Source organism: Balaenoptera musculus, chromosome 16, assembly GCF_009873245.2.
Source record: "Balaenoptera musculus isolate JJ_BM4_2016_0621 chromosome 16, mBalMus1.pri.v3, whole genome shotgun sequence".
In the NCBI taxonomy this organism is placed as follows: Eukaryota; Metazoa; Chordata; class Mammalia; order Artiodactyla; family Balaenopteridae; genus Balaenoptera; species Balaenoptera musculus.
In genome coordinates, this window is record NC_045800.1 from 80,210,221 (window position 1) to 80,226,445 (window position 16,225).

At 38.0% G+C, this 16,225-nt stretch overlaps 1 protein-coding gene across 6 annotated transcripts in view; it reads left to right on the top strand.

Annotated features, from left to right (window-relative positions):
- Positions 1-14,685, top strand: part of ARID4B (AT-rich interaction domain 4B) — a 130,776-nt gene extending 116,091 nt beyond the window's left edge. For 4 of the 6 annotated variants that reach the window (XM_036828646.1, XM_036828645.1, XM_036828648.1 and 1 more), the window contains 5 exons: positions 2,336-3,550; positions 6,562-6,675; positions 8,887-9,102; positions 10,136-10,282; positions 12,921-14,685. In XM_036828646.1, coding sequence (XP_036684541.1) covers positions 2,336-3,550; positions 6,562-6,675; positions 8,887-9,102; positions 10,136-10,282; positions 12,921-13,048 — 1,820 coding nt within the window. In that variant the 3' untranslated portion in view covers positions 13,049-14,685. The other 2 variants (XM_036828650.1, XM_036828651.1) reach the window with 2 other exon arrangements.
- The last annotated feature ends 1,540 nt before the right edge of the window (positions 14,686-16,225 follow it).

Consider the following 16,225-nt stretch of genomic DNA (forward strand, 5'->3'; position numbering starts at 1 on the left):
CTAATCCCAAACTCCTAATTTATCCCTCCCCACCCCCTTTCCCCGTTGGTAATCATAAGCTTATTTTCTATGTCTGTGAAATCTGTTTCTGTTTCATAAATAAATTTATTTGTGTAATATTTTAGATTCCACATATAAGTGATATCATATGGTATCAATATCTGTCTTTCTCTTTCTGACTTACTTTGCTTAGTATGATAATCTCTAGGTCTCTCCATGTTGCTGCAAATGGCATTATTTCATTCTTTTTTTATGGCTGGGTAGCATTCCATTGTATATATGTACCACATCTTCTTTATCCAGTCACTGTCAGTGGACATTTAGGTTGCTTCCATGTCTTGGCTGTTATAAATAGTGCTGCTATGAACATTGGGGTGCATGTATCTTTTCAAATTATAGTTTTCTCTGGATATATTCTCAGGAGTGGGACTGCTGGATCATATGGCAACTCTGTTTTTAGTCGTTTTAAGGAACCTCCATACTGTTTTCCACAGTGGCTGGACCAAGTTACATTCCCACTAACAGTGTAGGAGGAGGGTTCCCTTTTCTCCACACCCTTTCCAGCATTTGTTATTTGTAGACTTTTTAATGATGGCCATTCTGACTGCTGTGAGGTGGTACCACATTGTAGTTTTGATTTGCATTTCTCTAATAATTAGTGATGTTGAGCATCTTTTCGTGTGCCTATTGGCCATCTGTATGTCTTTTTTGGAGAAATGTCTGTTTAGGTCTTCTGCCCATTTTTCAGTAGGGTTTTTTTTTTTTTTTATTATTGAGTTGTATATTTTGGAAATTGAGCCCTCGTCCGTTGCATCATTTGCAGATACTTTCTCCCAGTCCATAGGTTGTCTTTTCGTTTTGTTTGTGGTTTCCTTTGCTGTGCAAAAGCTTGTAAGTTTGCTTAGGTCCATTTGTTTATTTTTGCTTTTATTTCTGTTGCCTTGGGAGATGAACCTAAGAAAACACTGGTACAATTTATGTCAGAGAATGTTTTGCCTATGTTCTCTTCTAGGAGTTTTATGGTGTCATGTCTTATACTTAAGTCTTTAAGCCGTTTTGAGTTTACTTTTGTGTATGGAGTGAGGGTGTGTTCTAACTTCATCGATTCACATGCGGCTGTCCAACTTCCCAACACCACTTATATAGAAAGTGTGGCAGAAGGGAGTAGAGGTACTAATAAGAGAGAAAATCCTCACTGCTTATACGTATCAACGAATGGTATATTATTAAGAGATAACGATAGTAACTATCAGAGGAAATAGTTACAACATTTTGGAGGCTGGGGAGGGAAGAAAAGAGCTTTTGGTGTTTTATTATGAGTCTAAATTTGTTTTAACCATGTATATGTATTGCTTGAATAATTTTAAAAATTCAGTTATTTAGGAACACATTGAAAAGATTAAATGTTTTTAACCATCTTAACTGTATCAATTATTTTTTACTTTTAGCAAATTTAGCTAAAGAATATACATGGACTTCTCAGTAGAGTGTAACGTAGTGAAGATTCTAAATTCTGGAGTCAGACGACTTAGATTTAGATTTGATCTTGACTTATTTTAGCTCTTTGGGGTGGTTTACTTAGCGTCTCTAAATCCTAGTCTCCGAAACTATAAAATGGGGCTAATGACACGTTCATAGGGTTATGGCGAGATTGAGTGAGATGATCTGTGCAGAGCATTTCAAGGTACCTGACATGTAACAGTTTCTCAATAAATGGTATGTTAAAATCGTAATAAAAGCTATCATTTTTTAATGGTTAATTGAATTTATTTACTAAAATGAACATTTAAGAAATAAATTCTGTAGATACGTTTATATAAAGTCTAAGTTACTTAATTGTGTTGTTCTTTGAAGCATCTACCATGGAAATACATTGTTCACAAAATCTTGGAATGATCATTGCTACATTAAAAATGAAGGCTACACTTTTATAAGAATATAGACTTTGGAGTTAGAACAACCTGGGACTACATCCTAACTCCCCTATTTTGTGCTCATAAATTTGTAGAAAATTCTTCCTTTTTTATAATCAGCTTTATTGAGGTATAATTTACAAACAGTAAAAGTCACGACTTTTATGTTTACAATTTCATGAGTTTTGGCAGAAGTATTCAGTAGTGTCACTACCAGTATAGTCATGATATGGAACATTTCCATCATTGGGTGAATGTCTTCACTTTCTGAAGCTCAGTTTCCTCACTTGTAAAACGAGGATAAAACCTAGCAGCCTGGGGTAGTTATAAACGTAGGAGCTAATCCATGTTTATATTCGCTGGCACAGAGAAGACGTTGCTGGTGTTCTGATCACACTCATTGTCTTCTCTTTCTTTTCTAGCTTCTGAAAGTTCTGCTGAAGACAGTGAGCAGGAGGACGAGACAGGCGTTCAAGACTTGGATAACAACGGCAAAGCAGAATCTAAGGTTGATCATTTGACCCACACCAGAAATGATCTTATTTCAAAGGAGGAACAGAACAATTCATCTTTGCTAGAAGAAAACAAAGTCCATGCAGATTTGGTAATAGCCAAATCCATGTCGAAATCTCCAGAAAGATTAAGAAAAGATATAGAAGGATTATCCGAAGATACTGATTATGAGGAAGAAGATGAAGTCACAAAAAAGAGGAAGGATGTCAAGAAGGACACCGCAGATAAATCTTCAAAACCACCGGTAAAACGTGGTAAGAGGAGGTATTGCAATACCGAGGAGTGTTTAAAAACCGGGTCACCTGGCAAAAAGGAAGAGAAGGCCAAGAACAAAGACTCCCTCTGCATGGAAAACAGTAGCAGCAGCACTTCAGATGAAGATGAAGAGGAAAAATCAAAAGCAAAGACGACACCAACTAAGAAATACAACGGTTTGGAGGAGAAAAGAAAGTCTCTGCGGACAACTGGTTTCTATTCAGGATTTTCAGAAGTTGCCGAAAAAAGGATAAAACTTTTAAATAACTCTGATGAAAGACTTCAGAACAGCAGAGCTAAAGATCGAAAAGATGTCTGGTCAAGTATTCAGGGACAGTGGCCTAAGAAAACGCTGAAGGAGCTCTTCTCCGACTCCGACACCGAGGCTGCGGCCTCCCCGCCGCATCCTGCCCCGGAGGAGGGGCCGGTGGAGGGGTCCCTGCAGACCGTGGCCGAGGAGGAGAGCTGCTCCCCCGGCGTGGAGCTGGCCGCCCCACCGCCGCCCGGTGCCGACGGCAAGCCCGCCGAGGAAAAGCTGGCGGAGGTCAGTGACAAAAAATCGGAATTTCCCAGTAGTGGCAGTAACTCAGTGCTCAACACGCCTCCCACGACACCCGAGTCGCCTTCCTCAGTCACCGTGACGGAGGCCAGTCGGCAGCCGTCTTCCGTAACCGTGTCGGAGCCGCTGGCCCCAAACCAAGAAGAAGTCCGCAGTATCAAGAGTGAGACTGATAGCACGATCGAAGTGGACAGTGTGGCCGGGGAGCTCCAGGACCTGCAGTCGGAAGGGAACGGCTCGCCCGCGGGCTTCGACGCCAGCGTGAGCTCCAGCAGCAGTAATCAGCCCGACGCGGAGCAGCCCGAGAAAGGTGAGGCGCAGGGCTCCGCTGCCTTACGGGTTTATAGCATCTCGCGTTACGAGCGTGAGGTGTTCACACGGAGTACTTGTGTGAACGTGGCAGGAACGGAAATTTGGGAGGCAATTTGTGGTGAGGAAGAGTGGAGCGTGTTTAAAAGCTTGGGAAGACTTGAGTGTCCTCTGCTTCAGCCGCCCGTGCCGCTTCACAGCGGACCAGACACGTGCTAGAAACTGCACCCGGGCCCACATCCAGACCTCCCTGAGAACTCACGATGCACTGAGTGACTGCATGGCGTGAGCGGCTTAAGTATTCTTGTGTAACGTTGTTTTTGCACTTGCCGTGTGCAGTGTCTCACAAACATTTTGATTTACTGACGGTCCCCTCCACCCTTAACCGAACAGTGCGTGTGGGGGGCTGGAGCAGCCAGCTGTGCAGGCACTGCTTTCCTCACACAGCCGTGCCAAACTGAGCTTCAAGCCTTTGTAAAGGAGTCTGGTGCTTGCTTAGATGCAGGGCTTCCAGGCTGAAGGACCAGCGTCTCTGTTAATAACCTATCGTAATACTCTTGATTTTTCCGTGAAGTTGAAATTAGTCCTTCCCGAAAGTATTAGTGCCTTTTTGATGGTGCCGTAGCTGTACTTTTGTCATCGTTTTACTTAGGAACCACTTCACTCAGGTGTCTTTAAATTAATATGTTCTAGGCTGACACTTGGCTTTGAAACACACTTTTCCAGTATAAAGATACAGCACTAGGGTATGTATTTTATATAACATACCAGATTTTATTATGCTAACTTCAGGTTTTTAGCTGAACTTAAAAAAGAGATATGATCCAGACCAAATTAGTTAGTTCCAAGTTTTCTCACACAAACCTTTTTTTTTCCTTTTTCTAGTTTCCTTGAGATATAATTGACATAACATTATCACACAAATCTTGACTTAAAACATTTAAAAAAATTAAGTAAAAAATATAGTTGCAATAATTTTTTTTTTTTCTACATTCACACACACAGCTACTGTGATTGTGTTTGTGTGCCATACTATCTCATGGAACTGAATTATCCAGGCATAAATAGAGTAATCCTCAAAATGAAAGAAGCATTTATCACAGATGATTAGAGAGCAACTATAATATGATAAACTTTTTTTTTCTTATAAATTTATTTATTTATTTTTGGCTGCGTTGGGTCTTCTTCGTTGCTGCGCACGGGCTTTCTCTAGTTGCGGTGAGCGGGGGCTACTCTTCGTTGCGATGCGCGGGCTTCTCATTGCGGTGGCTTCTCTTGTTACGGAGCACAGTCTCCAGGTGTGCGGGCTTCAGTAGTTGTGACACTCAGGCTTCTCTCTACTTGTGGCAGGCGGGCTCCAGAGTGCTCATGCTCATTGGTTGCAACTCACGGGCTCTCTAGTTGTGGCACGTGGGCTCCAGGGCGCATGGGCTCTGTAGCTGTGGTGCACCGGCTTAGTTGCCCTGCGGCATGTGGGATCTTAGTTCCCTTACCAGGGATTGAACCCGCGTCCCCTGCATTGGAAGGCGGATTCTTAACCACTGGACCGCCAGGGAAGTCCCAGAATTCACTTGATTTTAAAAGTAAAAATGTAAGGGACTTCCCTGGCGGTCCAGTGGTTAAGCCTCTGTGCTTCCACTGCAGGGGGCATGGGTTCGATCCCTGGTCAGGGAATTAAGATCCTGCATGCCTCCCGGCACGGCCATTAAAAAAGAAAAAGTAAAAACGTAAGTTTTACAATTTAGATTTAGGATTGCCTTCCAGTTTAGCCTACAGTAAGCTTTTTATTTCTTGTAGCTGAAAGTTTCAGAATTAAACTCTTGGAGAGAAATCTGGCAATTGTTTTTAAGATTCTGTACTTTAATATAGATAATATCTAAATCACTTTCTTTATGTTTCGCTTTGTTATATTAAAAGAGCATTAGGAAAAGTTATCTATTAGATGTAACCCATAAAAAAAAAGAAAACTGAGAAGTTGCAAACAAAACATTTAATAGCCTGTTCCATTTTTTACCAACGAAGCCATGTCTTGTATATTCATGGTTGATTTTACCATTGTAACAGGACTAAGAAACATTTTGTTTTTAAAACAAACATGGCATAATTTTATCATGGTATTAATTATATTGTATCATTATAGTATCTGACTTTGGAATGGAATAGAGATAAGACTTTATTAATCTCAGGAGAAAGATTACTGTATAGTCTGAGAAACAATGCATATAATTAGGAAGATATAGAATCACAGCAGATGCTGAGGATCAGATTAGTAGCTGAGAAACTATAGTTTGGAGTAGTGATTGATCATTGAAGGCTGGGCATCGGGGAAGGTAGGACTTGGGCTCGTCCTTGAAGAACGGGAGACATTTATAATATTTTGGAATAACTTCCTGCCAAGAAGATGGAACGTTTCTTAGAACTACTATGCTAGATCTGTAAATGGTATACGTGTTAACCATTGCCCTGGGAGCTAAGTTATTGTTGTTGTAAATTTATAGTAAATTGTCTTTATAATAAATTTGTTATTATAATTAAGTGTGAATTACTACTAAAATGTATTCCATTAATATTATATCATTAAAATTTTCATTAATATCATTATAATACATATAATGACTATTTTAACCTGTAATTAAATCTTAATATTTTGGTTTTATTGAATTTTAACAAACTTCAGCTTTTGTTTTCAGCATATACCTTTTTTTTGAATTACTAGACTCATAAACTCCCAGTAGTATATTGAGAACTATATTCAGTTTATATCTGATTTTTTTAAGAAGGATGTGCATACTTTGTTTGCTTTTTAAAAAACTCTAATTATGTGTAATAATTCAGCTCATTAATGACGGTTTATTTTAAAAATTGTAGTAATTTCTATGACAAATTATAAATCTCATAAAGAACATGTATAGTCTCAGAATTGGTCTTTTCTTCTAGAATGTGGAATTAATTTATACCTGGGGCAAGCTTGATTTTATTTTGTGTTACTTAATAATTTCTTTCCCATCAAAGCCTGTACAGGTCAGAAAAGAGTGAAAGAAGCTCAGGGAGGAGGAAGTTCATCAAAAAAGCAGAAACGAAGCCATAAAGCAACAGTGGTAAACAACAAAAAGAAAGGCAAAGGCAGTAAGTGTGAAATCTCTAAATTTTTTAAATATAAAGATAATGGTGGATATGTTTTTTTCCCCATTAAGAAAAGGGTATTCAGGATACGGGACAGTTAATATTTTGATTTCGTCTCTAACCACCCCCCCAACCCCCCAAATCACACAGAAGTCTTTTGATCCTAGGTAAATTCTAGGATTGAGCAGTTTATTATTCAACAGTGGTACTGATTGCTGATGAATAATCAGGTAATCTTTTAAAAAATAGTAGCCAATATAATATAAACATCAACATCTTTGTTAGTTTTATGTTCAACAGTTTTTTTGCCATTATATATATTACATATTATGAAATGCTTGAATTATATATTATTTTTATTACAAGGAAATTGATTGCCTTGTAATTCTTCCAGGCAAAATCAGCCTGGAGGAGAACAATCAAGATAGCTTTAGAGCTGTAAATCCAGTAACTCCCGTGCACTACCTTTATCTTCGGTATCCTAAACTATGTATCTAAGAGCAGCTGTAAGACTACTCTGGTTAAATATGTTGTAACTCATGACTTTAGCAATGATTCTGTTTATCAACCTACAGGAATATATATACTGTATTTCTCCTGAGAGCTGCACATTTTATCTCTCTTTTGTAGACAAAGTAAGAAGCAGAAAATATGTAAAGAATTTCTTTTCAGGTGTCCCACACTGACCTCCTGCTGCTCTTCCAGGAGACTCCTGCCACCTCCACTGCCTGACCTTTGCTATCGGCCGGCTTGGCTGCACTTCAGTGCAGAAAAGGGTTATGCGGCCAGTTCCCCGAGGTTCTGCTGAGCCCATATGACTTCCAGGCGGTGAATATGGCATCCTTTGGGGCCCCGGGCGGCTGTGTTCAGCAAGGCCATGAAAGCCAAGCTGAGGCAGACCACTGCATCAGAGTGGGCCCAAGCCTTGGGTGGCTTAGCTAGGAGTTGCCAGGGGTTCCAGAGCAGCAGTGGGGGGACTGGGAAGGGATTCTTTAAACGTATGTATAAGAGAGTGGTGGAGATTCTTTATTCCCAAAACACCACAGTGGGAGGAGTTGCTGTGTGTCTTTCCTATCTGGAACACTTCTCAGGCTTTTAGAGCTTAACTATACTTTTTTTTTTTGGTTGTTAAATGAAGAATCAGGAAATGAAAATCGATAAATTTGATGCCAAATTGATCACTTATTTGGAGTAACTGACAGGATATTCAGAGTGTTTTTTATTACACTCTGATGTTTTTATCTTCAAGACTTTTAAATGACATTCTCTAAGAGGGCTCATCTTCAGTAAGTCATTAACATATTCATATAATTGAGAGATAATAGCAGTTGACCGCATGTTCTCCCGTTTTAATTATTGGGCCTACATCTTGTTAAATCAGAATGAGGAAACAGTTCTCTGAGAATATTTAGTAAAGTGAATTAACTCTCATAGAATCTACAATAATGCTTTGTATCCAGAAAGAGGTAATTTATGGAAATACCAGTCCCATAACCTGTTCACATGTCAAGGTGTTAAGCATTTCCATTCTAGTCCTGAGGCTTTAATCAGCAATGGCAGATGTAACATAATTATTACATAGACTTCTGAATTTTTTTTATAAATTACTGAATATATTTACCAGGGTAAAACTGATGGTTTATTTTAGTCAACAAGCTATGATGTAGGAGTTTCTTAAGGAATCATTGTATGTATCAAAGTTCAGAGTTTATTCCCAAAGAATTCTTTATTAAATATGATGATTGTGATCACTGTTTGTGGCCAAAGGAGTAGGAAAGTGTGACATGTACACAATCTGTACACAGTTTAAAATATGAAAGTTGAGGTTTCCATTATGAGTCATTTGAAAAGATGCTGTATTCTACTTTATATATATTAACATAATAGAGTTAAAAGCCATTTAAATAATTACTGTATATTTGATAGTCTACCAGGTACAATGAAAGATTAGTTTGAGTGTTTTTTAAAAATATGTTATTGGCAATTCAGGTAAGAAGAGTTTTTGGTTTTGTTTTCCTTAACTGAGATACTGCTGTGTTTATACTTAATGGTTTTCCAGGTTTTTAGGCAGGGTCTGTAAAGCAAGTTGTTTACTGTAGTAATAAATTCAAATGGTTAACTTTAAATTGTCCACTAAAATCTGTGACAGATATTCTTTGTTACTTTTCTATTTACTAATGCTTTTCTTTTTCTTTTTCTTTTCTTTTTTTTCAGCAAATAGTAGTGATAGTGAAGAGCTTTCTGCTGGTGAAAGTGTAACTAAGGCTCAGCCCGTCAAATCTGTTTCCAGTGGAATGAAGGCTCATGGTACCAAATCTCCTGCCAGGACGCAGTCTCCAGGAAAATGTGGAAAGAATGGTGATAAGGATCCTGATCTCAAGGAACCTAGTAATCGATTACCCAAAGTTTACAAATGGAGTTTTCAGATGTGTAAGTGACATACATTAAATCAGCAGTTAAGCGGCAGAAACTGCATCCTAGTAATTCCTGATGCCAGTAATTCTGGAAGAGTGGCTGTAACCAGACTGAGAGACATAATAACCATTCACTGCAGTATAGCTTATTTGGATCTTGATTTGAATAGAAAATTGCTGAAAGATAACTTGTAAGGCATTTGAGGCACACGTCAGTGTTGATGAGGTATTTCTGCTGTGTCAGCAGTTTGCTGTAAAAGCCTGGTGTTGAGGTGGGGAGTGGGTGGAGGCATAAGTGAGGCGGCGTCTGCCACGAATCGCTGGTCACTGCAGCTGCGTGATGGGCGCGCGCCACTCCGTTATCCTGCTCCTCACCCTTCTGTATCCATGAGAAACAGCCGTGAAAGATGTTTTCTGAAAAAGAGACTACTGCAGTTTCTCACGCAGGGAGTCTTAGGGGACTGAAAGTGCTTTAGAGCGTGTGAAAGCTTTCCTCCAACCTAAAAGTATTAGAAGAATCTAAAAAAGAACAAAAAGAGGGTCCAGTGGTGGAGACCCCGCGCTTCCCCTGCAGGGGGCATGGGTTCCATCCCTGGCCGGGGAAGTTCCACGCACCATGTGCTGCGGCCAAAAAAAGTTGATGGGACATGCATTAAGACATAAACTTTAAAAAAAGAACAAAAAGCGGACGAAAGACAAAAATGTATCCACAGTCCTAACGTTCAAAAAAAATGCAAATTAATGTACTGTGGTGATACTGTACATGAATGCGGGATTTTTCTTTTTTGGTAAATGTGGAATTTTTAACCTCTGTGTTTAGGTCATAAGATCTTTAATTCTACACGCTCATTCATTCAAAAAATACCGTGCATGTGTTAGTGCCGAGCATTGCTCTAGGCTAGGGAAAAAAAATCTTCGGCAAACAAATGTTTACAAGCCTATTTTTAGTTTTATCTGTCTTCCTCATTTTACAGCCACACTATATGTTCTGTCTTATATATTAAAATTGTGTTCACAAATGCATATTAATGAAAGTGTTAAATTCACAGCGGACCTGGAGAATATGACAAGTGCTGAGCGTATCACAATTCTTCAAGAAAAACTGCAAGAAATCAGAAAACATTATCTGTCATTAAAATCTGAAGTAGCTTCCATTGATCGGAGGAGAAAGCGTTTAAAGAAGAAAGAGAGAGAAAGTAAGTGTTTCTACCTTACTTTACTTAAACCTAAAGCAGTTTGCGACTGTGCAGTTGGGCTCACGTGAGTTGTGTTTGTGTATCTTCAGGCAAGCTCTTTAATCCCTCTAGCTTATTTTCCTCATCTATAAAGTGGGAAAATTTATCTAAAGAAACAGTTATCTCAAACCATAATATTCACTTTCATGGAGCTTACAATCTGCTTCTCCACCAAAACTAATAATATTTCAGACTGTGAAGAGACTAGAGCAATGTTAAGGCAGTGATTGGGTGGGTTGCATTAGATTACCAATGGCTGGGACATTTTCTTTGAGACCCAAATGACCAGAGGAAGTGAGGGAGGTTAAAATCTGAGGGAAGGGCGTTGTCTTAGTTTTCCGGGGCTGCCGAAACAAAGCTCAGGTCTACCTCAGAGATGCTGTGGGTTCTTTTCCAGACTACCACAATAAAGCAAATATCACAATAAAATGAGTCACATGAATTTTTTGGTTTCCCAGTGCATATGAAGGTTATGTTTACACTATACTGTAGTCCGTTAAGTGTGCAACAGCATCATGTCGAAAAAAAGAAACGATGCACGTACCTCAGTTAAAAATACTTTATTGTTAAAAATGCTAACCATGATCTGAGCCATCATTGTGATCTTTTTGCTGGTGGAGGGTCCTGCCTCAATGTTGATGCTGCTGACGGATCCGGGTGGTGGTTGCTGAAGCCTGGGGTGGCCGTGGCAGTTTCTTAAAATAAGACAACAAGGAAGTTTGCTGCATCAAGTGACTCTTCCTTCCATAAGCAATTTCTCTGCAATGCTGTTTGAAAGCATTTTACCCACAGTGGAACTTCTTTCCAGATTTGAGTCAGTGCTCTCAAACCCTGCTGCTGCTCCGTTAACTAAGTTTATGTAATATTCTGAATCTTTGTTGTCATTTCAACAGTCAGATAAGTTCACTGTCTTATATGGGCATGGTTCATGGCATCCCAAAGCAATTACGATAGTAACATCAAAGATCTGTGCTCACAGATCACCATAACAAATGTAACATAATAATAATGAAAAAGTTTGAAATACTGTGAGAATTACCAAAATGTGACACAGAGACACAAAGTGAGCAAATACTGTTGGAAAAAATGCTGCAGTAGACTTCTGGATGCAGGGTTGCCACAAACCTTCAATTTGTAAAAAACACAGTATCTTTGAAGGGCAATAAAGCAAAGCATAATACAATGAAGTAGCCTGTATCACAGGCACAGTTATCTTGGGAAACTCTTTGACTGTGTGTTTGGAGAACTAGCTACTTTTAGTTCTGAGAATAGGTCCCAAGGAAGAATATGTGGTCGCAAAGAAGTTTGTTATGGTAATATTTATAATAGCAGATAGAAATCATTAACTTGTATTCTCCAATAATATATGCAAAAGACTAGGAATTAGATTAGTTACAATTCATAAATATAGTGGAACACTATTCAGCTTTGAAAAGAAAAAGAGGTAAATCTATATATGTACTGATAAGGAAACATCTCCTCAGATTGTTAAGTGTAAAAACCAAGAGTCAGACTCTATACTGTGCTTCCACTTGTGTTTTTAAAAGCGAAGTTACTAGTGTTTTCATTTTAAATGTGCATATCATATCTCTAGATTCTATGGAAAAAATTCCTCTAGAGCCGGGGTTGCAAACATTTTCTGTAGAGACAGATAGTAAATATTTTGGGCTTTGTGGGCCTTATAGTCTCTTTAGAACTACTTGACCTTATGAAATCTGCCATAGGCAAGATGTAAAGAAACGGGCATAGCTGTGTTCCAATAAAATTTTCTTAACAAAAACAGGCAGGCCACATTTGGCCGTGGGGCAATAATTTGCCAGTTCCTGTTGTGGAGTTTTAAAGATTGTGAAGCAGCTGGTAACAGTGGGGAGGGGAATTTGGAGGGTTAGGAGGGTCCTGGATGAGAGGGAGATGAGCTTTTCCACCTTATATCCCAGCACTGAATGATTTCGTTTACTTTGTGCATGTATTCCTTAAAAAATAAGTTTTCAAACACTGATTTATAACAATGAGAGAATTTCTTTGAGGAAAATAACTGATGTGTCATTTGCTTTATAAACCAAGTGGAGGAAAATGCAGTAGTTATGATGTGATGTGTGGTAGTAGTTATTTTTCCCAACTTTAAGAAGCAATTAGCTTTCCCTTCTCATCACCATTTAATTTCATAAGGAACTCCAGAAGCAGAAACATACGGGAATTGGGAGGGGGAAAAAGATGTGGGATGGATTACAGATTTTTCCTGTTGAATTCAAAGATCTTTTTGACATTTGTTTCATTATTACGGAAGTCTGTCTTCTGTCTTATTTCCATGTCTCTGTAGACTGAGAGCACCGTTCATTCTCCTCTTTGATTCACGCAAGAGCGTTCCCTGGCCTGTCCTTTGTCGTTGCTTCTCCTGTGATTTGGCAGTGCCTCGTTACTTGAGATGCACTAGGTTTTCCTTTCTTTACATTATGGTCTTGTAAGAAGTGACTGCTCTCGTAGTGAGCTAAATGATTTTGGAGAAGACAGCAGAATTTTAGTTTAGAGGACGAGTGCTTTACTTCCTTCTGCTGTTGTATATGCGTGTTATTAAGCGGTTGGTTTCCCTTCGCCTTAGGTGCTGCTACATCCTCGTCATCGTCTTCACCTTCGTCCAGCTCCATAACGGCTGCTGTTATGTTAACATTAGCTGAACCGTCAATGTCCAGCACGTCACAGAATGGAATGTCCGTTGAGTGCAGGTGACAGCAGGACTTGCTAAAGCACTTTGCACTTAATGGCTGTTGAGAGCCACGTCTTTTTTTATACTGCACAGTGGCACAAAAAAAAAAATCAGACAAGCACTATTTTATATTTAAAAATTGTTTCTTGACAAGCTGACTTGGCACTTAAGTGCACTTTTTTTATGAAGAAAAAGTACAATGAACTGCTTTTCCTCAAGCAATAATTGTTTCCAACTTGTCTGGGAATTGTGTGTCTGGTAACTTGAAGGCCTTCCACTGTGGCAAATGGAGGCTTTTCACTGCCTGTAGAGACAATACAGTAAGCGTAGTCATTGGGCGGCCACAACATGTTAAGATAACTTACTGTATATGTATTCCCTTGTATTTTGTTAAAGCTGGAACATTTGATATTTTTCCATTTATTTATGAAAAAATATGAACCTATTTTCATTTGTACAAGCTAATTGTTTTTTAAAGCAAGTCACCTTAGGGTGGCTTTAATTGTATAGCTCAAGCACATGTAATAAATTCAGAACCTGCAGTTAACAGGATATTAGACATCAATCCTGATAACCAAATATTAAAGATTCTCTTTAAAAAAGACTGAACATGTTTACAGGTTTGAATTAGGCTAAAAGGTCTTGCAGTGGCTTTTCACGCCCCTTCAAATTGGAATGGAACTACTGTACTTTGCCATTTTTCTATAAATCAGTATTTTTTTTTAATTTTGATATAATACATTGTGTGAAAAAAGAAAATGGCTAATAAACTGTATTAAATCTTAAACAATGTGTAAAGATTGTACTTAGCCAGTTCAAAGTGTATATTTATTCATAATGAATTATAACAGTTATATTTTTGTGTTTTCTTGTAAATGTTTCTTTTTCCTTAAATACAGATAATTCATTTGTATTGCTTATTTTATTATGAGCTACAACAAGAGGACTTCAGGAACAAGTAAACTTTATTGGTATGGTTCAAGGCTGTTGCTATGAACTGTCTCAAAAGGATGGCTGTTATTTTAAGTATAAATAGCTAATCGGGGTGGTAGGCCTATAAAAATTAAATGCCTTGTATAAAATCCAAAATGAACGCAAAATTGTTTTCACCTGTATTGACTTTATGTTGTATGGTTCCAATCTCTGTTCTGTTTGGCACTTGTATTTAATTCTACACCTTTGTAAGACATTTGTATATTGCGGATGTGTTCATTCAAGCTATTTAATACCTGGCACTGTTAATACACAGTACTTTACTGTACAGACTGTTTTACTGTTTTAATTGTAGTTCTGTGTACTTTTTTTGGACGGGGCTGGCATGTTTTATTTGTTTTCTGGCAATACGACGTGAGAATTTCGAAGCGTTTTGTTGTAGATGCTAACGTGTCAGAATCCTTTACATTCAACTTTTCTAAGAAAAGCATTTTCAGTCTTGCAGTGTGTGCTTACAGTAACTAATTTTGTTGAAAATGGTTTCAAGTTATTCAGATTTGTACAGGACTGTAAAGATTTGTTGACAGCAAAACATTGAAGAAAAGCTTATAGAATAAAAGCTATAAAGTATATATTAGGATCTGCAAACAATGAAGAATTATGTAATATATTGTACAAATGTAAGCAAAGGCTCTGAAATAAAATGCCATAGTTTGTGAATCCTTGATTTTGTTTCTAAAAGATTAAGTAATTTTAGTTCATTTCTGTCTCTGATGCCTGACCGAAACACATATCTCCAGCATGTATTATCAGAAAGGGTAAAATTGACATCCAAAAAAGGGAATATTCTGCCTATAGGAATTAAAAGTCCATTAGCCAGATTTATGTACAGGATTTGTCAGGCATTCTTATATCTTTGCATACACAATCTAGCTTGAGTCTGAAGATGAATACTTCTGACTTGGAGGTTTGTCTAAAGAAGAAAACCAAGATTTTTTTCTTTAATGCTTGAAACCATTACTAGCGGCTTTTTTTTTTTTTTCCTTTTATTTCTTTTCTTTTTTTTTTTTTTTTTTTGGACCTTTGTGGCTCTCTTACACTTTCAGTGCACTCTACCCCACTGCACTGTGGAATCATCTGGGTATTGTTAAAACAGTAGTCAATACTCCAGCCCCACCCTCAGTCATATTTAATTGGTCTGGGATGGTACCTGGATGCTGGTCTTTTTTTAAAGGTGGCCAGTGATCTTAATACTCATCTGGGTTGAGAACCAACCACTGCATCCCTCCAAACCTTTAAAATCAATAATTAGGTTTTCTGCCCCGTTTAATGAACTTCCCACCAAGAGAAAATTTTTTCTTTAAAATAAAAAGGAAACTTTTTAAGGCCTAAAAAGGCCCAAATGTGTATTTTTGATGCACCTTTTTGATGACCCTTTATTTTCACAGAAATCAGTTTAACGTTTAAGGGATGAGTTTTAAAATGTATAGAACAGTGCTTCTCAAAATGAGGTCCTAGAATACTGGTCCCTGGAAATGCTCTGGGAATTTATTACCAAATATATTTTGGAAATGCTATATATAGCACATCCCCTTCTTAAGAGTTTCAGTGTTTGCATGTTAAAAACTTTAAGTAGTTTTTTTAAGGAAGTGTTTTCATTTAACCTACTGCTTTTAGACTTACCTGATCATGAAACCCTGTTTTTCAAGGAACTCCCAATATCACCTACTTGTTGCTTTACAGAAACAGTGCTCTAAAGGAGAGTGATTCCAAACTTTGTTGGAGTTGAGGTTTATACCCTTGGGCTTTTCTGCCTATTTCTCCCTTCCTCCCAGCTTCTCCGGAGAGTTTGAGAATTTCATGGCATTACTAGAATTTGACTTAAGTCTTTCCCTGGTCCCCTAAACTACATTTTATCAAACTAGTTTACAATCTCTGATAAAATTAAGATGGTACTTTTTTTTACAGTGTTCTCCAAAACCTTTTTTTTATTCCTACTGAAATAACCTGAGGGTGAGGTCTTGTTAATTTTAATAACCTGGGAAGGTTGGGGACGGTGGACCAGATTCCAGAAACCCCTAACATTTTTTACAAAATGTATTTGTATTTTTTTTAATGAAAAGAGCCCCTATAAGTTTAAGAAACTCTTCAAAGGGGTTAGTGATCTCTAAATGGTTGGAAAGCAGTTCTTAAGAACAGTGGGAATCATTTTTAAACTATCTCCAACCACAGTCTCTTTCATACTTATCACCTTTTCCTCTAGAAGT